The sequence below is a fragment of the Eucyclogobius newberryi genome, unplaced genomic scaffold, assembly GCF_026437365.1.
Source record: "Eucyclogobius newberryi isolate DKJ021-1_F unplaced genomic scaffold, fEucNew1.0.hap1 SCAF_235, whole genome shotgun sequence".
Lineage (NCBI taxonomy): Eukaryota > Metazoa > Chordata > Actinopteri > Gobiiformes > Gobiidae > Eucyclogobius > Eucyclogobius newberryi.
The window spans coordinates 65,931-88,758 of NW_027315874.1; the positions used below are offsets into that span (position 1 = coordinate 65,931).

Here is a 22,828-nt window from a genome sequence, read left to right on the forward strand (position 1 = left end):
CTTCATGTGTTCTTTGTGTGTTCTTCGTGTGTTCCTCTTGTGTTCCTCATGTGTTCTTCATGTGTTCTTCATGTGTTCTTTGTGTGTTCTTCGTGTGTTCCTCGTGTGTTCCTTGTGTGTTCTTCATTTGTTCTTTATGTGTTCTTCATGTGTTCTTCGTGTCTTCTTCGTGTGTTCCTCGTGTGTTTTTCATGTGTTCTTCATGTGTTCTTCATGTGTTCTTTGTGTGTTTTTCATGTGTTCTTCTTGTGTTCTTCATGTGTTCTTTATGTGTTCTTCATGTGTTCTTCGTGTGTTCTTCATGTGTTCTTCATGTGTTCTTCATGTGTTCCTCGTACGTTCCTCATTTGTTCCTCATGTGTTCTTCATGTGTTCTTCATGTGTTCCTCATGTGTTCCTCATGTGTTCTTCGTGTGTTCTTCATATGTTCTTCGTGTGTTCCTCGTGCGTTCCTCGTGCGTTCCTCGTGCGTTCCTCGTGCGTTCTTCGTGTGTTCTTCGTGTGTTCCTCGTGCGTTCTTCATGTGTTTTTCATGTGTTCTTCATGTGTTCTTCATGTGTTCTTTGTGCGTTCCTCGTGCGTTCTTCATGTGTTCTTCATGTGTTCTTCATGTGTTCCTCGTGCGTTCTTCATGTGTTCTTCATGTGTTCTTCATGTGTTCTTCATGTGTTCTTCATGTGTTCCTCATGTGTTCCTCGTGCGTTCTTCATGTGTTCTTCATGTGTTCTTCATGTGTTCTTCATGTGTTCCTCATGTGCTCCTCATGTGTTCTTCATGTGTTCTTCATGTGTTCTTCATGTGTTCCTCATGTGTTCCTCATGTGTTCTTCATGTGTTCTTCATGTGTTCTTTGTGCGTTCTTCATGTGTTCTTCATGTGTTCTTCATGTGTTCCTCATGTGTTCCTCATGTGTTCTTCATGTGTTCTTCATGTGTTCTTTGTGCGTTCTTCATGTGTTCTTCATGTGTTCTTCATGTGTTCTTCATGTGTTCTTCATGTGTTCTTCATGTGTTCTTTGTGTGTTCTTCGTGTGTTCTTCGTGTGTTCTTCGTGTGTTCTTCATGTGTTCTTCATGTGTTCCTCGTATGTTCTTCATGTGTTCTTCATGTGTTCTTCATGTGTTCCTCGTGCGTTTTTCATGTGTTCTTCGTGTGTTCTTCGTGTGTTCTTTGTGTGTTCTTCACGTGTTCTTCACGTGTTCTTCACGTGTTCTTCACGTGTTCTTCATGTGTTCCTCATGTGTTCTTCATGTGTTCTTCGTGTGTTCCTCGTGTGTTCCTCGTGCGTTCCTCGTGAGTTCTTCGTGTGTTCTTCATGTGTTCTTCGTGTGTTCTTCATGTGTTCCTCGTGTGTTCCTCATGTGTTCTTCATGTGTTCTTCGTGTGTTCTTCATGTGTTCTTCGTGTGTTCTTCGTGCGTTCCTCGTGCGTTCTTCATGTGTTCTTCATGTGTTCTTCATGTGTTCTTCATGTGTTCTTCATGTGTTCCTCGTGTGTTCCTCGTGTGTTCCTCGTGCGTTCCTCGTGCGTTCTTCGTGCGTTCTTCGTGTGTTCCTCGTGCTTTTCTTCATGTGTTCTTCATGTGTTCTTCATGTGTTCTTCGTGTGTTCCTCTTGTGTTCCTCATGTGCTCTTCATGTGTTCTTCATGTGTTCCTTGTGTGTTCTTCATTTGTTCTTTATTTGTTCTTCATGTGTTCTTCGTGTCTTCTTCGTGTGTTCCTCGTGCGTTTTTCATGTGTTCTTCATGTGTTCTTCATGTGTTCTTTGTGTGTTCTTCATGTGTTCTTCATGTGTTATTCATGTGTTCTTCATATGTTCTTTGTGTGTTCTTTGTGTGTTCTTCCTGTGTTCCTCGTATGTTCCTCCTGCGTTCTTCATGTGTTCTTCATGTGTTCTTTGTGTGTTCTTCATGAGTTCCTCGTGCGTTCTTCATGTGTTCCTCATGTGTTCTTTGTGTGTTCTTCGTGTGTTCCTCTTGTGTTCCTCATGTGTTCTTCATGTGTTCTTCATGTGTTCTTTGTGTGTTCTTCCTGTGTTCTTCGTGTGTTCCTCGTGCGTTCTTCATGTGTTCTTCATGTGTTCTTCGTGTGTTCTTCATGAGTTCCTCGTGCGTTCTTCATGTGTTCCTCATGTGTTCCTCGTGCGTTCTTCATGTGTTCTTTGTGTGTTCTTTGTGTGTTCTTCGTGTGTTCCTCGTGTGTTCCTCATGTGTTCTTCATGTGTTCCTCGTGCGTTTTTCATGTGTTCTTCGTATGTTCCTCGTTTGTTCCTTGTGTGTTCTTCGTGTGTTCCTCGTGTGTTCCTCATGTGTTCTTCATGTGTTCTTCATGTGTTCTTCATGTGTTCTTCGTGTGTTCTTCGTGTGTTCTTCATGTGTTCTTCATGTGTTCCTCGTATGTTCTTCATGTGTTCTTCATGTGTTCTTCATGTGTTCCTCGTGCGTTTTTCATGTGTTCTTCGTGTGTTCTTTGTGTGTTCTTTGTGTGTTCTTCACGTGTTCTTCACGTGTTCTTCACGTGTTCTTCACGTGTTCTTCATGTGTTCCTCATGTGTTCTTCATGTGTTCTTCGTGTGTTCCTCGTGTGTTCCTCGTGCGTTCCTCGTGAGTTCTTCGTGTGTTCTTCATGTGTTCTTCGTGTGTTCTTCATGTGTTCCTCGTTCGTTCTTCATTAGTTCCTCATGTGTTCTTCATGTGTTCTTCGTGTGTTCTTCATGTGTTCTTCGTGTGTTCCTCGTGCGTTCTTCATGTGTTCCTCGTGCGTTCTTCGTGTGTTATTCGTGTGTTCTTCGTGTGTTCCTCGTTTGGTCCTTGTGTGTTCCTCGTGCGTTCTTCGTGTGTTCCTCGTGCGTTCTTCGTGTGTTATTCGTGTGTTCTTCGTGTGTTCCTCGTGTGTTCCTTGTGTGTTCTTCATTTGTTCTTCATGTGTTCCTCGTGCTTTTCTTCATGTGTTCTTTGTGTGTTCTTTGTGTGTTCTTCGTGTGTTCCTCGTGTGTTCCTCATGTGTTCTTCATGTGTTCCTCGTGCGTTTTTCATGTGTTCTTCGTATGTTCCTCGTTTGTTCCTTGTGTGTTCTTCGTGTGTTCCTCGTGTGTTCCTCATGTGTTCTTCATGTGTTCTTCATGTGTTCTTCATGTGTTCTTCGTGTGTTCTTCGTGTGTTCTTCATGTGTTCTTCATGTGTTCCTCGTATGTTCTTCATGTGTTCTTCATGTGTTCTTCATGTGTTCCTCGTGCGTTTTTCATGTGTTCTTCGTGTGTTCTTCGTGTGTTCTTTGTGTGTTCTTCACGTGTTCTTCACGTGTTCTTCACGTGTTCTTCACGTGTTCTTCATGTGTTCCTCATGTGTTCTTCATGTGTTCTTCGTGTGTTCCTCGTGTGTTCCTCGTGCGTTCCTCGTGAGTTCTTCGTGTGTTCTTCATGTGTTCTTCGTGTGTTCTTCATGTGTTCCTCGTTCGTTCTTCATTAGTTCCTCATGTGTTCTTCATGTGTTCTTCGTGTGTTCTTCATGTGTTCCTCGTGTGTTCCTCATGTGTTCTTCATGTGTTCTTCGTGTGTTCTTCATGTGTTCTTCGTGTGTTCTTCGTGCGTTCCTCGTGCGTTCTTCATGTGTTTTTCATGTGTTCTTCATGTGTTCTTCATGTGTTCCTCGTGTGTTCCTCGTGTGTTCCTCGTGCGTTCCTTGTGCGTTCTTCGTGCGTTCTTCGTGTGTTCCTCGTGCTTTTCTTCATGTGTTCTTCATGTGTTCTTCATGTGTTCTTTGTGTGTTCTTCGTATGTTCCTCGTGTGTTCCTTGTGTGTTCTTCATTTGTTCTTTATTTGTTCTTCATGTGTTCTTCGTGTCTTCTTCGTGTGTTCCTCGTGCGTTTTTCATGTGTTCTTCATGTGTTCTTCATGTGTTCTTTGTGTGTTTTTCATGTGTTCTTCATGAGTTCCTCATGCGTTCCTCGTGCGTTCTTCGTGTCTTTCTCGTGCTTTTCTTCATGTGTTCTTCATGTGTTCTTCATGTGTTATTCATGTGTTCTTCATATGTTCTTTGTGTGTTCTTCGTGTGTTCCTCTTGTGTTCCTCATGTGTTCTTCATGTGTTCTTCATGTGTTCTTTGTGTGTTCTTCCTGTGTTCCTCGTGTGTTCCTCCTGCGTTCTTCATGTGTTCTTCATGTGTTCTTTGTGTGTTCTTCATGAGTTCCTCGTGCGTTCTTCATGTGTTCCTCATGTGTTCTTTGTGTGTTCTTCGTGTGTTCCTCTTGTGTTCCTCATGTGTTCTTCATGTGTTCTTCATGTGTTCTTTGTGTGTTCTTCCTGTGTTCTTCGTGTGTTCCTCGTGCGTTCTTCATGTGTTCTTCATGTGTTCTTCGTGTGTTCTTCATGTGTTCTTCGTGTGTTCCTCGTTTGGTCCTTGTGTGTTCCTCGTGCGTTCTTCGTGTGTTCTTCGTGTGTTCTTCGTGTGTTCTTTGTGTGTTCTTCATGTGTTCTTCATGTGTTCTTCATGTGTTCTTCATGTGTTCTTCATGTGTTCTTCATGTGTTCTTCATGTGTTCTTCATCTGTTCTTCATGTGTTCTTCGTGTGTTATTCGTGTGTTCTTCGTGTGTTCCTCGTGTGTTCCTTGTGTGTTCTTCATTTGTTCTTCATGTGTTCTTCATGTGTTCTTCGTGTCTTCTTCATGTGTTCCTCGTGAGTTTTTCATGTGTTCTTCATGTGTTCTTCATGTGTTCTTTGTGTGTTTTTCTTGTGTTCTTCTTGTGTTCTTCATGTGTTCTTCATGTGTTCTTCATGTGTTCTTCATGTGTTCCTCATGTGTTCCTCATGTGTTCTTCGTGTGTTCTTCATGTGTTCTTCATGTGTTCTTCATGTGTTCCTCGTGCGTTCCTCATTTGTTCCTCATGTGTTCCTCATGTGTTCTTCCTGTGTTCTTCATGTGTTCCTCGTGCGTTCCTCGTGCGTTCTTCATGTGTTCTTTGTGTGTTTTTCATGTGTTCTTCATGTGTTCCTCATGTGTTCCTCATGTGTTCTTTGTGTGTTCTTCATGTGTTCTTCATGTGTTCTTCATGTGTTCCTCGTGCGTTCCTCATTTGTTCCTCATGTGTTCCTCATGTGTTCTTCATGTGTTCTTCGTGTGATCCTCGTGTGTTCCTCGTGTGTTCTTCGTGTGTTCTTCGTGTGTTCCTCGTGCGTTCTTCATGTGTTCTTCATGTGTTCTTCATGTGTTCTTCATGTGTTCTTTGTGCGTTCCTCGTGCGTTCTTCATGTGTTCTTCATGTGTTCTTCATGTGTCTTCATGTATTCTTCATGTGTTCCTCATGTGTTCTTCATGTGTTCCTCATGTGTTCCTCATGTGTTCTTCATGTGTTCTTCATGTGTTCTTCATGTGTTCTTTGTGCGTTCCTCGTGCGTTCTTCATGTGTTCTTCATGTGTTCTTCATGTGTCTTCATGTGTTCTTCATGTGTTCCTCATGTGTTCTTCATGTGTTCCTCATGTGTTCTTCATGTGTTCTTCATGTGTTCTTCATGTGTTCTTCATGTGTTCCTCATGTGTTCTTCATGTGTTCCTCATGTGTTCTTCATGTGTTCTTCATGTGTTCCTCATGTGTTCCTCATGTGTTCCTCATGTGTTCCTCATGTGTTCTTCATGTGTTCTTCATGTGTTCTTCATGTGTTCTTCATGTGTTCCTCATGTGTTCCTCATGTGTTCTTCATGTGTTCTTCATGTGTTCTTCATGTGTTCCTCATGTGTTCCTCATGTGTTCTTCATGTGTTCTTCATGTGTTCTTTGTGCGTTCCTCATGTGTTCTTCATGTGTTCTTCATGTGTTCTTCATGTGTTCCTCATGTGTTCCTCATGTGTTCTTCATGTGTTCTTCATGTGTACTTTGTGTGTTCTTCGTGTGTTCTTCGTGTGTTCTTTATGTGTTCTTTGTGTGTTCTTTGTGTGTTGTTTGTGTGTTCTTCGTGTGTTCTTTGTGTGTTCCTCGTGTGGTCCTCGTGTGTTCCTCATGTGTTCCTCATGTGTTCTTCATGTGTTCCTCGTGCTTTTCTTCATGTGTTCTTCATGTGTTCTTCATGTGTTCTTTGTGTGTTCTTCGTGTGTTCCTCGTGTGTTCCTCATGTGTTCTTCATGTGTTCCTCGTGCTTTTCTTCATGTGTTCTTCATGTGTTCTTCATGTGTTCTTCATGTGTTCTTTGTGTGTTTTTCATGTGTTCTTCATGTGTTCCTCATGTGTTCCTCATGTGTTCTTTGTGTGTTCTTCATGTGTTCTTCATGTGTTCTTCATGTGTTCCTCGTGCGTTCCTCATTTGTTCCTCATGTGTTCTTCATGTGTTCTTCATGTGTTCCTCATGTGTTCCTCATGTGTTCTTCGTGTGTTCTTTGTGTGTTCTTCATGTGTTCTTCATGTGTTCCTCGTGCGTTCCTCGTGCGTTCTTCATGTGTTCTTCATGTGTTCTTCATGTGTTCTTCATGTGTTCTTCGTGTGTTCCTCGTGCGTTCCTCGTGCGTTCTTCGTGTGTTCTTCGTGTCTTCCTCGTGCGTTCTTCATGTGTTCTTCATGTGTTCTTCATGTGTTCTTCATGTGTTCTTTGTGCGTTCCTCGTGCGTTCTTCATGTGTTCTTCATGTGTTCTTCATGTGTTCTTCATGTGTTCCTCATGTGCTCCTCATGTGTTCTTCATGTGTTCTTCATGTGTTCTTCATGTGTTCCTCATGTGTTCCTCATGTGTTCTTCATGTGTTCTTCATGTGTTCTTTGTGCGTTCTTCATGTGTTCTTCATGTGTTTTTCATGTGTTTTTCATATGTTCCTCATGTGTTCCTCATTTGTTCTTCATGTGTTCTTCATGTGTTCTTTTGTGTTCTTCGTGTGTTCTTCGTGTGTTCCTCGTGTGTTCCTCGTGTGTTCCTCGTGTGTTCTTTTGTGTTCTTCGTGTGTTCTTCGTGTGTTCTTTTTGTGTTCCTCGTGCGTTTTTCATGTGTTCTTCGTATGTTCCTCGTGTGTTCTTCATGTGTTCTTCATGTGTTCTTTGTGTGTTCTTCATGTGTTCCTCATGTGTTCTTCATGTGTTCTTCATGTGTTCTTTGTGTGTTCTTCGTGTGTTCTTCGTGTGTTCTTTGTGTGTTCTTCGTGTGTTCTTCGTGTGTTCTTCGTGTGTTCCTCTTGTGTTCCTCATGTGTTCTTCATGTGTTCTTCATGTGTTCTTTGTGTGTTCTTCCTGTTTTCCTCGTGTGTTCCTCCTGCGTTCTTCATGTGTTCTTCATGTGTTCTTTGTGTGTTCTTCATGAGTTCCTCGTGCGTTCTTCATGTGTTCCTCATGTGTTCTTTGTGTGTTCTTCGTGTGTTCCTCTTGTGTTCCTCATGTGTTCTTCATGTGTTCTTCATGTGTTCTTTGTGTGTTCTTCCTGTGTTCTTCGTGTGTTCCTCGTGCGTTCTTCATGTGTTCTTCATGTGTTCTTCGTGTGTTCTTCATGTGTTCTTCGTGTGTTCCTCGTTTGGTCCTTGTGTGTTCCTCGTGCGTTCTTCGTGTGTTCTTCGTGTGTTCTTCGTGTGTTCTTTGTGTGTTCTTCATGTGTTCTTCATGTGTTCTTCATGTGTTCTTCATGTGTTCTTCATGTGTTCTTCATGTGTTCTTCATGTGTTCTTCATCTGTTCTTCATGTGTTCTTCGTGTGTTATTCGTGTGTTCTTCGTGTGTTCCTCGTGTGTTCCTTGTGTGTTCTTCATTTGTTCTTCATGTGTTCTTCATGTGTTCTTCGTGTCTTCTTCATGTGTTCCTCGTGAGTTTTTCATGTGTTCTTCATGTGTTCTTCATGTGTTCTTTGTGTGTTTTTCTTGTGTTCTTCTTGTGTTCTTCATGTGTTCTTCATGTGTTCTTCATGTGTTCTTCATGTGTTCCTCATGTGTTCCTCATGTGTTCTTCGTGTGTTCTTCATGTGTTCTTCATGTGTTCTTCATGTGTTCCTCGTGCGTTCCTCATTTGTTCCTCATGTGTTCCTCATGTGTTCTTCCTGTGTTCTTCATGTGTTCCTCGTGCGTTCCTCGTGCGTTCTTCATGTGCTCTTCATGTGTTCTTCATGTGTTCTTCATGTGTTCTTCATGTGTTCTTCGTGTGATCCTCGTGTGTTCCTCGTGTGTTCCTCGTGTGTTCCTCGTGCGTTCCTCGTGCGTTCTTCATGTGTTCTTCATGTGTTCTTCATGTGTTCTTCATGTGTTCTTCGTGTGATCCTCGTGTGTTCCTCGTGTGTTCTTCGTGTGTTCTTCGTGTGTTCCTCGTGCGTTCTTCATGTGTTCTTCATGTGTTCTTCATGTGTTCTTCATGTGTTCTTTGTGCGTTCCTCGTGCGTTCTTCATGTGTTCTTCATGTGTTCTTCATGTGTCTTCATGTGTTCTTCATGTGTTCCTCATGTGTTCTTCATGTGTTCCTCATGTGTTCCTCATGTGTTCTTCATGTGTTCTTCATGTGTTCTTCATGTGTTCTTTGTGCGTTCCTCGTGCGTTCTTCATGTGTTCTTCATGTGTTCTTCATGTGTCTTCATGTGTTCTTCATGTGTTCCTCATGTGTTCTTCATGTGTTCCTCATGTGTTCTTCATGTGTTCTTCATGTGTTCTTCATGTGTTCTTCATGTGTTCCTCATGTGTTCTTCATGTGTTCCTCATGTGTTCTTCATGTGTTCTTCATGTGTTCCTCATGTGTTCCTCATGTGTTCCTCATGTGTTCCTCATGTGTTCTTCATGTGTTCTTCATGTGTTCTTCATGTGTTCTTCATGTGTTCCTCATGTGTTCCTCATGTGTTCTTCATGTGTTCTTCATGTGTTCTTCATGTGTTCCTCATGTGTTCCTCATGTGTTCTTCATGTGTTCTTCATGTGTTCTTTGTGCGTTCCTCATGTGTTCTTCATGTGTTCTTCATGTGTTCTTCATGTGTTCCTCATGTGTTCCTCATGTGTTCTTCATGTGTTCTTCATGTGTACTTTGTGTGTTCTTCGTGTGTTCTTCGTGTGTTCTTTATGTGTTCTTTGTGTGTTCTTTGTGTGTTGTTTGTGTGTTCTTCGTGTGTTCTTTGTGTGTTCCTCGTGTGGTCCTCGTGTGTTCCTCATGTGTTCCTCATGTGTTCTTCATGTGTTCCTCGTGCTTTTCTTCATGTGTTCTTCATGTGTTCTTCATGTGTTCTTTGTGTGTTCTTCGTGTGTTCCTCGTGTGTTCCTCATGTGTTCTTCATGTGTTCCTCGTGCTTTTCTTCATGTGTTCTTCATGTGTTCTTCATGTGTTCTTCATGTGTTCTTTGTGTGTTTTTCATGTGTTCTTCATGTGTTCCTCATGTGTTCCTCATGTGTTCTTTGTGTGTTCTTCATGTGTTCTTCATGTGTTCTTCATGTGTTCCTCGTGCGTTCCTCATTTGTTCCTCATGTGTTCTTCATGTGTTCTTCATGTGTTCCTCATGTGTTCCTCATGTGTTCTTCGTGTGTTCTTTGTGTGTTCTTCATGTGTTCTTCATGTGTTCCTCGTGCGTTCCTCGTGCGTTCTTCATGTGTTCTTCATGTGTTCTTCATGTGTTCTTCATGTGTTCTTCGTGTGTTCCTCGTGCGTTCCTCGTGCGTTCTTCGTGTGTTCTTCGTGTCTTCCTCGTGCGTTCTTCATGTGTTCTTCATGTGTTCTTCATGTGTTCTTCATGTGTTCTTTGTGCGTTCCTCGTGCGTTCTTCATGTGTTCTTCATGTGTTCTTCATGTGTTCTTCATGTGTTCCTCATGTGCTCCTCATGTGTTCTTCATGTGTTCTTCATGTGTTCTTCATATGTTCCTCATGTGTTCCTCATGTGTTCTTCATGTGTTCTTCATGTGTTCTTTGTGCGTTCTTCATGTGTTCTTCATGTGTTTTTCATGTGTTTTTCATATGTTCCTCATGTGTTCCTCATTTGTTCTTCATGTGTTCTTCATGTGTTCTTTTGTGTTCTTCGTGTGTTCTTCGTGTGTTCCTCGTGTGTTCCTCGTGTGTTCCTCGTGTGTTCTTTTGTGTTCTTCGTGTGTTCTTCGTGTGTTCTTTTTGTGTTCCTCGTGCGTTTTTCATGTGTTCTTCGTATGTTCCTCGTGTGTTCTTCATGTGTTCTTCATGTGTTCTTTGTGTGTTCTTCATGTGTTCTTTGTGTGTTCTTCGTGTGTTCTTCGTGTGTTCTTTGTGTGTTCTTCGTGTGTTCTTCGTGTGTTCTTTGTGTGTTCTTCGTGTGTTCTTCGTGTGTTCTTCGTGTGTTCTTCGTGTGTTCTTTTTGTGTTCTTCGTGTGTTCTTCATGTGTTCTTCATGTGTTCTTTATGTGTTCTTCGTGTGTTCTTTGTGTGTTCTTTTTGTGTTCCTCGTGTGGTCCTCGTGTGTTCCTCGTGCGTTCTTCGTGTGTTCTTCATGTGTTCCTCAATTGTTCCTCATGTGTTCTTCGTGTGTTCTTCATTGTTCTTCATGTGTTCTTCATGTGTTCTTCATGTGTTCTTCATGTGTTCTTCATGTGTTCCTCGTGCGTTCCTCGTGTTCCTCGTTCTTTGTGTGTTCTTCATGAGTTCCTCGTGCGTTCTTCATGTGTTCCTCATGTGTTCTTTGTGTGTTCTTCGTGTGTTCCTCTTGTGTTCCTCATGTGTTCTTCATGTGTTCTTCATGTGTTCTTTGTGTGTTCTTCCTGTGTTCTTCGTGTGTTCCTCGTGCGTTCTTCATGTGTTCTTCATGTGTTCTTCGTGTGTTCTTCATGTGTTCTTCGTGTGTTCCTCGTTTGGTCCTTGTGTGTTCCTCGTGCGTTCTTCGTGTGTTCTTCGTGTGTTCTTCGTGTGTTCTTTGTGTGTTCTTCATGTGTTCTTCATGTGTTCTTCATGTGTTCTTCATGTGTTCTTCATGTGTTCTTCATGTGTTCTTCATGTGTTCTTCATCTGTTCTTCATGTGTTCTTCGTGTGTTATTCGTGTGTTCTTCGTGTGTTCCTCGTGTGTTCCTTGTGTGTTCTTCATTTGTTCTTCGTGTCTTCTTCATGTGTTCCTCGTGAGTTTTTCATGTGTTCTTCATGTGTTCTTCATGTGTTCTTTGTGTGTTTTTCTTGTGTTCTTCTTGTGTTCTTCATGTGTTCTTCATGTGTTCTTCATGTGTTCTTCATGTGTTCCTCATGTGTTCCTCATGTGTTCTTCGTGTGTTCTTCATGTGTTCCTCGTGCGTTCCTCGTGCGTTCTTCATGTGCTCTTCATGTGTTCTTCATGTGTTCTTCATGTGTTCTTCATGTGTTCTTCGTGTGATCCTCGTGTGTTCCTCGTGTGTTCCTCGTGTGTTCCTCGTGCGTTCCTCGTGCGTTCTTCATGTGTTCTTCATGTGTTCTTCATGTGTTCTTCATGTGTTCTTCGTGTGATCCTCGTGTGTTCCTCGTGTGTTCTTCGTGTGTTCTTCGTGTGTTCCTCGTGCGTTCTTCATGTGTTCTTCATGTGTTCTTTGTGCGTTCCTCGTGCGTTCTTCATGTGTTCTTCATGTGTTCTTCATGTGTCTTCATGTGTTCTTCATGTGTTCCTCATGTGTTCTTCATGTGTTCCTCATGTGTTCCTCATGTGTTCTTCATGTGTTCTTCATGTGTTCTTCATGTGTTCTTTGTGCGTTCCTCGTGCGTTCTTCATGTGTTCTTCATGTGTTCTTCATGTGTCTTCATGTGTTCTTCATGTGTTCCTCATGTGTTCTTCATGTGTTCCTCATGTGTTCTTCATGTGTTCTTCATGTGTTCTTCATGTGTTCTTCATGTGTTCTTCATGTGTTCCTCATGTGTTCTTCATGTGTTCTTCATGTGTTCCTCATGTGTTCCTCATGTGTTCCTCATGTGTTCCTCATGTGTTCTTCATGTGTTCTTCATGTGTTCTTCATGTGTTCTTCATGTGTTCCTCATGTGTTCCTCATGTGTTCTTCATGTGTTCTTCATGTGTTCTTCATGTGTTCCTCATGTGTTCCTCATGTGTTCTTCATGTGTTCTTCATGTGTTCTTTGTGCGTTCCTCATGTGTTCTTCATGTGTTCTTCATGTGTTCTTCATGTGTTCCTCATGTGTTCCTCATGTGTTCTTCATGTGTTCTTCATGTGTACTTTGTGTGTTCTTCGTGTGTTCTTCGTGTGTTCTTTATGTGTTCTTTGTGTGTTCTTTGTGTGTTGTTTGTGTGTTCTTCGTGTGTTCTTTGTGTGTTCCTCGTGTGGTCCTCGTGTGTTCCTCATGTGTTCCTCATGTGTTCTTCATGTGTTCCTCGTGCTTTTCTTCATGTGTTCTTCATGTGTTCTTCATGTGTTCTTTGTGTGTTCTTCGTGTGTTCCTCGTGTGTTCCTCATGTGTTCTTCATGTGTTCCTCGTGCTTTTCTTCATGTGTTCTTCATGTGTTCTTCATGTGTTCTTCATGTGTTCTTTGTGTGTTTTTCATGTGTTCTTCATGTGTTCCTCATGTGTTCCTCATGTGTTCTTTGTGTGTTCTTCATGTGTTCTTCATGTGTTCTTCATGTGTTCCTCGTGCGTTCCTCATTTGTTCCTCATGTGTTCTTCATGTGTTCTTCATGTGTTCCTCATGTGTTCCTCATGTGTTCTTCGTGTGTTCTTTGTGTGTTCTTCATGTGTTCTTCATGTGTTCCTCGTGCGTTCCTCGTGCGTTCTTCATGTGTTCTTCATGTGTTCTTCATGTGTTCTTCATGTGTTCTTTGTGCGTTCCTCGTGCGTTCTTCATGTGTTCTTCATGTGTTCTTCATGTGTTCTTCATGTGTTCCTCATGTGCTCCTCATGTGTTCTTCATGTGTTCTTCATGTGTTCTTCATGTGTTCCTCATGTGTTCCTCATGTGTTCTTCATGTGTTCTTCATGTGTTCTTTGTGCGTTCTTCATGTGTTCTTCATGTGTTTTTCATGTGTTTTTCATATGTTCCTCATGTGTTCCTCATTTGTTCTTCATGTGTTCTTCATGTGTTCTTTTGTGTTCTTCGTGTGTTCTTCGTGTGTTCCTCGTGTGTTCCTCGTGTGTTCCTCGTGTGTTCTTTTGTGTTCTTCGTGTGTTCTTCGTGTGTTCTTTTTGTGTTCCTCGTGCGTTTTTCATGTGTTCTTCGTATGTTCCTCGTGTGTTCTTCATGTGTTCTTCATGTGTTCTTTGTGTGTTCTTCATGTGTTCCTCATGTGTTCTTCATGTGTTCTTCATGTGTTCTTTGTGTGTTCTTCGTGTGTTCTTCGTGTGTTCTTTGTGTGTTCTTCGTGTGTTCTTCGTGTGTTCTTTGTGTGTTCTTCGTGTGTTCTTCGTGTGTTCTTCGTGTGTTCTTCGTGTGTTCTTTTTGTGTTCTTCGTGTGTTCTTCATGTGTTCTTCATGTGTTCTTTATGTGTTCTTCGTGTGTTCTTTGTGTGTTCTTTTTGTGTTCCTCGTGTGGTCCTCGTGTGTTCCTCGTGCGTTCTTCGTGTGTTCTTCATGTGTTCCTCAATTGTTCCTCATGTGTTCTTCGTGTGTTCTTCATTGTTCTTCATGTGTTCTTCATGTGTTCCTCGTGCGTTCCTCGTGTGTTCCTCGTGCGTTCCTCGTGAGTTCTTCGTGTGTTCTTCATGTGTTCTTTGTGTGTTCTTTGTGTGTTCTTCGTGTGTTCCTCGTGCGTTCCTCGTGTGTTCTTCATGTGTTCTTCATGTGTTCTTCATGTGTTCTTCGTGTGTTCCTCGTGCGTTTTTCATTTGTTCTTCATGTGTTCCTCGTGTGTTCCTCGTGTGTTCCTCGTGCATTCTTCATGTGTTCTTCATGTGTTCTTCATGTGTTCTTCATGTGTTCTTCATGTGTTCCTCGTATGTTCTTCATGTGTTCTTCATGTGTTCCTCGTGCGTTTTTCATGCGTTCTTCATGTGTTCCTCGTGTGTTCCTCGTGCGTTCTTCATGTCTTCTTCATGTGTTCTTCATGTGTTCTTCATGTGTTCTTCGTGTGTTCTTCGTGTGTTCCTCGTGCGTTTTTCATTTGTTCTTCATGTGTTCCTCGTGTGTTCCTCGTGTGTTCCTCGTGCGTTCTTCATGTCTTCTTCATGTGTTCTTCATGTGTTCCTCGTATGTTCTTCATGTGTTCTTCATGTGTTCTTCATGTGTTCCTCGTGCGTTTTTCATGTGTTCTTCGTGTGTTCTTCGTGTGTTCTTTGTGTGTTCTTCACGTGTTCTTCACGTGTTCTTCACGTGTTCTTCACGTGTTCTTCATGTGTTCCTCATGTGTTCTTCATGTGTTCTTCGTGTGTTCTTCATGTGTTCTTCGTGTGTTCTTCATGTGTTCCTCGTTCGTTCTTCATTAGTTCCTCATGTGTTCTTCATGTGTTCTTCGTGTGTTCTTCATGTGTTCCTCGTGTGTTCCTCATGTGTTCTTCATGTGTTCTTCGTGTGTTCTTCATGTGTTCTTCGTGTGTTCTTCGTGCGTTCCTCGTGCGTTCTTCATGTGTTCTTCATGTGTTCTTCGTGTGTTCCTCGTGCGTTCCTCGTGCGTTCCTCGTGCGTTCTTCGTGTGTTCCTCGTGCTTTTCTTCATGTGTTCTTCATGTGTTCTTCATGTGTTCTTCATGTGTTCTTCATATGTTCTTTGTGTGTTCTTCGTGTGTTCCTCTTGTGTTCCTCATGTGCTCTTCATGTGTTCTTCATGTGTTCTTTGTGTGTTCTTCGTATGTTCCTCGTGTGTTCCTTGTGTGTTTTTCATGTGTTCTTCATGAGTTCCTCATGCGTTCCTCGTGCGTTCTTCGTGTGTTCTTCATGTGTTCTTCATGTGTTCTTCATGTGTTCTTCATGTGTTCCTCGTGCGTTCTCTCTCCTTGTTCCTCTCTCTCTCTCTCTCTCTCTCTCTCTCTCTCTCTTAAATCACTCGTCTGGCTTGTTACATCTCCATAACGACCCAGACGAGTGCGTTTGTTGCTGCTCGAGTCGTTATCGCTCTCATTTGAATCTCAAACACACAAACAACACTCAGTTTACTCTCCAGAGAAACAACTCTGAGCTTCAGAGATGAGCTAAGCACAGTTTTATTTTCTTTTTTTTTGTAAATACAAAGAAATCAGAAGTATAAGCCTGATAATCATCTCAGTCAGAGGTTATAAAGGTCATGACTTTGTTTCATGTCGTGGTTATAATAAGTCTTTATTTGTAAAAACTACTAAAGTCTATTTCTGGTGAAAAACCTTTAGACCTTTTGTCCTCCAGACCTTGAGTCTCAGTTCTATTTGGTACAAAACCTTTGGTCATAAACTTGGGCTAGTTCAGGGCTAATAGCGGGGGTAATTTCATCTAATTTATCTCTGATTGTTTTTATTTTATTGTTAAAAAATTTGGAGGAAATCATCAGAGCTGAGAGAAGCTGGGAGTGAGGGCTCTACTGCACTGTGACAGTTTGTTAGCCTAGCTACAGTGCTGAAAAGGAATTTAGTGTTACTTTTGTTGACTTCTATTAGATTTGAATAATATCTGGTTTGGGCCTCACACAGAGCTGCTGACAGGACAGGAGCAACTTTTCCTGCTTTTAGGGATTCTTCTGTGTGAGAGCGACGAAATAATCCCTCTAACTTTCTAACTCTTTGTTTATGTGAACGCAGTTCTTGGTTGTACCAGGAGGAGGCGCTTTGGCCTAATGACCTTCTGTTTTAACGGCGCTACAACGTCAAGAGCAGACTTCAGAGAATTCATGGTCAAGTCGACAAATTCATCACTTAAACTGGGACTAAAACTGGGTTAGGGTTCTCAGCAGGATCACATGACGTTATCACATGACGTGATCACATGACGTGATCACATGACGTGATCACATGACGTGATCACATGACATGATCACATGACATGATCACATGACGTGATCACATGACGTGATCACATGACGTGATCACATGACGTGATCACATGACGTGATCACATGACGTGATCACATGACATGATCACATGACATGTCACTGAATATTGGCTCTATTATTTCCTTGAATTTTGAGAAAGATTTTTCAGATATTGTCCTTTTCATTATAACTTTATTTTGTGGGGCTGGATGATCTTTAAGAATAAACTGAAAGGTAATTAGGAAATGATCTGACAATATAGGGTTTTGAGGGAGGACAATGAGGTCACTAATCTCTGTTCCATACGTTAGGACAAGATCCAGAGTGTTCTTGTGAGTGTGAGTCGCTTTATTTACATTCTGAGTGAAACCAATGCTGTCTAACAAGGCGCTGAAGGCATTACTGAGAGCGTCATCACTCATGTTCACGTGGATATTAAAGTCTCCAGCTATAACTGTTTTATCCCAGGCTAACACTAAGTTTGATATAAAGTCAGAAAACTGAGTAGGACCAGGAGGTCGGTAGATAACTATGAACAAAACTCCTTTTTGGTTTTTCATATTTGGACATGTGATTGACACATGAGGCTTTAAATGAGTGGAATACATTGTTAGTTTTAGGGCTCATGAGTCGCTTGAGTGTGAGATCACTGTGGGGTTAACATGGGTGGGTGGAGTTAACATGGGTGGGTGGAGTTAACATGGGTGGGTGGGGTTAACATGGGTGGGTGGGGTTAACATGGGTGGGTGGAGTTAACATGGGTGGGTGGAGTTAACATGGGTGGGTGGGGTTAACATGAGTGGGTGGGGTTAACATGGGTGGGTGGGGTTAACATGGGTGGGTGGAGTTAACATGGGTGGGTGGAGTTAACATGGGTGGGTGGGGTTAACATGAGTGGGTGGGGTTAACATGGGTGGGTGGGGTTAACATGGGTGGGTGGGGTTAACATGGGTGGGTGGGGTTAACATGGGTGGGTGGGGTTAACATGGGTGGGTGGGGTTAACATGGGTGGGTGGGGTTAACATGGTGGGTGGGGTGGACTCATTTAGTCTGACGTAGTCGTCTTGTTGAAGCCACGTTTCAGTTGGAGCTGAAGATCTATGTTATAGTCACTAATTAATTCATTAACTAAGAGCGATTTGGAGGAAATTGCTCTAATGTTTAGCAGTCCACATTTTACGTGTTTATTCATTTGTATATTTGTGTCATTTGTGATTGTTATTTTCCTTAAGTTATTTGGTCTGACGCCTGAAATATTTTTTCTTTTGGCATTATTTGTACGAGGGACACGAGGGACACGAGGGACACGAGGGACACGAGGGACACGAGGGACACACACAGTCTCTATCTGTCTTGAATCTGAACACTTCACAGGTAACAGAACGGGCGAGAGTTCAGCGACAGAGGAGCGTCTTGAACTGCTGCTCTGCACCTGGGGCTCATCCCTAGATGGTCACTTAACACGACTAAGACTATCGGTCAAATTCCGAACTAATAGGGATGTACCCTCCGAAGTCGGATGGATGCCATCCCTGCGTATGAGCCCGGGCTTTCCCCAAAACACACTCCAGTTTTCAATAAAGACAACGTTGTTTTGAGGGCACCATCTGGATAACCAGTTGTTGAATGCTGAGAGACGGCTGTACAATTCAGCATTGATCCGATTGGGCAGAAAATATTACAGTGTCTGACATCGACTTCGCTAGGTCACACACCGCGGCTACTTGAACTTTGACATTCTGTCCATGATCTAGTGGCGACCCTGTCAGTTGGTCCCTGTCAGTTGGTCCCTGTCACATGGTCCCTGTCAGTTGGTCTTGGTCCCTGTCAGTTGGTCCCTGTCAGTTGGTCCCTGTCAGTTGGTCCCTGTCAGTTGGTCCCTGTCACATGGTCCCTGTCAGTTGGTCTTGGTCCCTGTCAGTTGGTCCCTGTCAGTTGGTCCCTGTCAGTTGGTCCCTGTCAGTTGGTCCCTGTCAGTTGGTCCCTGTCAGTTGGTCACTTGGCAGTCGTCGTCACTTGTTCAAATATCGTGCGTGTTCAGAAGTTGAACTGAGGAGAGACTCTAGAACACGCTCTGTCCTCCATATCAGTCTCTTGCGATGACTCGATTATGATCGACCTGCAGCGTGGAGACCATGGGAGTCAAACTCATTTGGGCCGCGGGCCGAACATAACGTAAAACATAAAACTATTAAAAATATAAGACATAAATATCTTTATAAAACCGACGCTGTTAAGAAGCAATTACTGGATAAAAAAATTACAAACTGTTTGTTCTCATAAAGTGTCATTTCACCAACATGAGCTTCAGTTTATGTCATTACAACTTCAAAGATGATCTACAGTTCTACAGAGATAAACATGTGACTTTAGAACTAAATAAACTTCTCAAGATCTAAAAAAAACGTTTAAATGTTGTAACTAACATTTCCACGTCTGTAGTTCTCTGTTTGAACTGACACCACTAAACTTCTGCTCAGAAGTGCTTCAAGTGCACTTCTCCCTCACAGCAGTGCAGCAGAGCCCCGTGGGGGAGGGGCAGAGCCTCGTGGGGGAGGGGCAGAGCCCCGTGGGGGAGGGGCAGCTCACACAGCAGTGCAGCAGAGCCCCATGGGGGAGGGGCAGAGCCTCATGGGGGAGGGGCAGAGCCCCGTGGGGGAGGGGCAGCTCACACAGCAGTGCAGCAGAGCCCCATGGGGGAGGGGCAGAGCCTCATGGGGGAGGGGCAGAGCCCCGTGGGGGAGGGGCGGCCACCCGCGGCATTGTGGGACGCGTAGTTTCAGCCATATAAACGGTTACGGATGTAACTACGGTTCTATTCTATCTTTTTTTTTTTCAAATATAAATTTGAAATGTTCGGCGGGCCGGATTTGGCCCACGGGCCAGAGTTTGACCCCTCTGCTGTAGACGAACACAGACGGACACAGACACACAGACACACACACACACACACACACACAGACGGACACACACACACACACAGACGGACACACACACACACACACACACACAGACGGACACACACACACACACACACACACACACAGACGGACACACACACACACACACACAAACACACACACACACAGACGGACACACACACACACACAGACGGACACACACACACACACACACACACACAAACACACACACACACACACACACAGACGGACACACACTCACACACACACACACACACACACACACACACACACACACACACACACAGACGCTGATAAAACACTAGAACATGTGAAGATGGACGACAGGCTCCTCCCAGTGGCTGATGGGAAAATGGAGCCTCCTTCTGATCATTGCACCAACTAATGCTGAATCAGCCCAGTCTCACTCCTCAGTGTGAACACAATGATCCGAACTAAACTGATCCGGACTAAACTGATCCAGACTAAACTGATCCAGACTAAACTGATCCGGACTAAACTGATCCAGACTAAACTGATCCAGACTAAACTGATCCGGACTAAACTGATCCAGACTAAACTGTTCCGGACTAAACTGATCCGGACTAAACTGATCCAGACTAAACTGATCCAGACTAAACTGATCCAGACTAAACTGTTCCGGACTAAACTGATCCGGACTAAACTGATCCAGACTAAACTGATCCGGACTAAACTGATCCGGACTAAACTGATCCAGACTAAACTGATCCAGACTAAACTGTTCCGGACTAAACTGATCCGGACTAAACTGATCCAGACTAAACTGATCCAGACTAAACTGATCCGGACTAAACTGATCCAGACTAAACTGATCCGGACTAAACTGATCCGGTCTAAACTGTTCCGGACTAAACTGATCCAGACTAAACTGATCCAGACTAAACTGATCCAGACTAAACTGATCCTGATCCGGACTAAACTGATCCAGACTAAACTGATCCGGACTAAACTGATCCGGTCTAAACTGTTCCGGACTAAACTGATCCGGACTAAACTGATCCAGACTAAACTGATCCAGACTAAACTGATCCAGACTAAACTGATCCAGACTAAACTGAGAGAGAGAGAGAGAGAGAGGGAGGGTGAGAGAGAGAGTCTTTTAAACAACAGACAGCTTCATCAGGGAGAAAGAGCAAAAGGGCCTTGAACCAAACTAAAATATCGTTCCAGATTTTCTGCTGTTGATTCTGTTTTGTAGTTTTCAAAGTTCCTCCTCTTCCCAGGTTCAGAGGTCACATGACCTCTGAAGGGGGGGTCAGAGGTCACATGACCTCTGACCTCCCCTCATTTTCACCTCCCTCTCTCCATCTCACTGTCTCTCTCTGTTTAAACGAGGAACTGTGAAGTCTTAAATCCTGATCCACGTCTCTGTCCTCTGTGTCCTCTGTGTTCAGTAGTTTATGTCCAACACGTCTCAGTCCTCTGTGTCCTCTGTGTTCAGTAGTTTATGTCCAACACGTCTCTGTCCTCTGTGTCCTCTGTGTTCAGTAGTTTATGTCCAACACGTCTCTGTCCTCTGTGTCCTCTGTGTTCAGTAGTTTATGTCCAACACGTCTCAGTCCTCTGTGTCCTCTGTGTTCAGTAGTTTATGTCCAACACGTCTCAGTCCTCTGTGTCCTCTGTGTTCAGTAGTTTATGTCCAACACGTCTCAGTCCTCTGTGTCCTCTGTGTTCAGTAGTTTATGTCCAACACGTCTCAGTCCTCTGTGTCCTCTGTGTTCAGTAGTTTATGTCCAACACGTCTCAGTCCTCTGTGTCCTCTGTGTTCAGTAGTTTATGTCCAACACGTCTCAGTCCTCTGTGTCCTCTGTGTTCAGTAGTTTATGTCCAACACGTCTCAGTCCTCTGTGTCCTCTGTGTTCAGTAGTTTATGTCCAACACGTCTCTGTCCTCTGTGTCCTCTGTGTTCAGTAGTTTATGTCCAACACGTCTCTGTCCTCTGTGTCCTCTGTGTTCAGTAGTTTATGTCCAACACGTCTCTGTCCTCTGTGTCCTCTGTGTTCAGTAGTTTATGTCCAACACGTCTCTGTCCTCTGTGTCCTCTGTGTTCAGTAGTTTATGTCCAACACGTCTCTGTCCTCTGTGTCCTCTGTGTTCAGTAGTTTATGTCCAACACGTCTCAGTCCTCTGTGTCCTCTGTGTTCAGTAGTTTATGTCCAACACGTCTCTGTCCTCTGTGTCCTCTGTGTTCAGTAGTTTATGTCCAACACGTCTCTGTCCTCTGTGTCCTCTGTGTCCAGGATCTATGAGCGTGTGATCGATCCTCCTCAGAACCATGTGACTCAGAACACTTCAGTTTGGCTCGGGCAGAAAAGCCTCAAACACGGACTCTTCAAGGTACGTTTCCTTCTCTCTCTTTCCTCTCTCTTTCCTCTCTCTTTCCTCTCTCTTTCCTCCCTCTTTCCTCTCTCTTTCCTCCCTCTTTCCTCTCTCTTTCCTCTCTCTTTCCTCTCTCTTTCCTCTCTCTTTCCTCTCTCTTTCCTCCCTCTTTCCCCTCTCTTTCCACTCTCTTTCCTCTCTCTTTCCTCTCTCTTTCCTCTCTCTTTCCACTCTCTTTCCTCTCTCTTTCCTCCCTCTTTCCTCTCTCTTTCCACTCTCTTTCCTCTCTCTTTCCTCTCTTTTTCCTCTCTCTTTCCTCTCTCTTTCCTCCCCCTTTCCTCTTTCTTTCATCTCTCTTTCCTCTCTCTTTCCTCCCCCTCTCCTCTCTCTTTCCTCTCTCTTTCCTCTCTCTTTCCACTCTCTTTCCACTCTCTTTCCTCCCTCTTTCCTCTCTCTTTCCACTCTCTTTCTTCCCTCTTTCCTCTCTCTTTCCTCCCTCTTTCCTCTCTCTTTCCTCTCTCTTTCCTCTCTCTTTCCTCTCTCTTTCCTCCCTCTTTCCCCTCTCTTTCCACTCTCTTTCCTCTCTCTTTCCTCTCTCTTTCCTCTCTCTTTCCACTCTCTTTCCTCTCTCTTTCCTCCCTCTTTCCTCTCTCTTTCCACTCTCTTTCCTCTCTCTTTCCTCTCTTTTTCCTCTCTCTTTCCTCTCTCTTTCCTCCCCCTTTCCTCTTTCTTTCATCTCTCTTTCCTCTCTCTTTCCTCCCCCTCTCCTCTCTCTTTCCTCTCTCTTTCCTCTCTCTTTCCACTCTCTTTCCTCTCTCTTTCCTCCCTCTTTCCTCTCTCTTTCCACTCTCTTTCCTCTCTCTTTCCTCTCTCTTTCCTCTCTCTTTCCCCTCTCTTTCCACTCTCTTTCCTCTCTCTTTCCTCTCTCTTTCCTCTCTCTTTCCTCCTCCTTTCCTCTCTCTTTCCTCTCTCTTTCCTCTCTCTTTCCCCTCTCTTTCCACTCTCTTTCCTCTCTCTTTCCTCTCTCTTTCCTCTCTCTTTCCTCTTTCCTCTCTCTTTCCTCTCTCTTTCCTCTCTCTTTCCTCTCTCTTTCCTCTCTCTTTCCTCTCTCTTTCCACTCTCTTTCCTCCCTCTTTCCTCCCTCTTTCCACTCTCTTTCCTCTCTCTTTCCTCTCTCTTTCCTCTCTCTTTCCTCTCTCTTTCCTCCCCCTTTCCTCTCTCTTTCCTCTCTCTTTCCTCCCCCTTTCCACTCTCTTTCCTCTCTCTTTCCTCTCTCTTTCCTCCCCCTTTCCTCTCTCTTTCCTCTCTCTTTCCTCTCTCTTTCCTCTCTCTTTCCACTCTCTTTCCTCTCTCTTTCCTCCCTCTTTCCTCTCTCTTTCCTCCCCCTTTCCTCTCTCTTTCCTCTCTCTTTCCTCTCTCTTTCCTCTCTCTTTCCTCTCTCTTTTCTCTCTTTTTCCTCTCTCTTTCCTCCCCCTTTCCTCTCTCTTTCCTCTCTCTTTCCTCTCTCTTTCCTCTCTCTTTCCTCTCTCTTTCCTCTCTCTTTCCTCTCTCTTTCCTCTCTCTTTCCTCCCCCTTTCCTCTCTCTTTCCTCTCTCTTTCCTCCCCCTTTCCTCTCTCTTTCCTCTCTCTTTCCTCTCTCTTTCCTCTCTCTTTCCTCCCCCTTTCCTCTCTCTTTCCTCTCTCTTTCCTCTCTCTCTCTTTCCTCTCTCTTTCCTCTCTCTTTCCTCTCTCTTTCCTCTCTCTTTCCTCTCTCTTTCCTCTCTCTTTCC

The 22,828-nt window shown here is 43.6% G+C and overlaps 1 protein-coding gene across 1 annotated transcript in view; it reads left to right on the forward strand.

The window, feature by feature from the left end:
* Positions 1 to 22,828, forward strand: part of LOC140372470 (protein kinase C-binding protein NELL1-like) — a gene marked incomplete at both ends in the record, with an annotated part of 97,515 nt that overhangs the window by 39,496 nt on the left and 35,191 nt on the right. Inside the window, one exon of the mRNA XM_072459568.1 lies at positions 20,981 to 21,077. Within this exon, the coding sequence (XP_072315669.1) occupies positions 20,981 to 21,077 (97 nt within the window). The remainder of the gene's footprint in view (positions 1 to 20,980; positions 21,078 to 22,828) is intronic.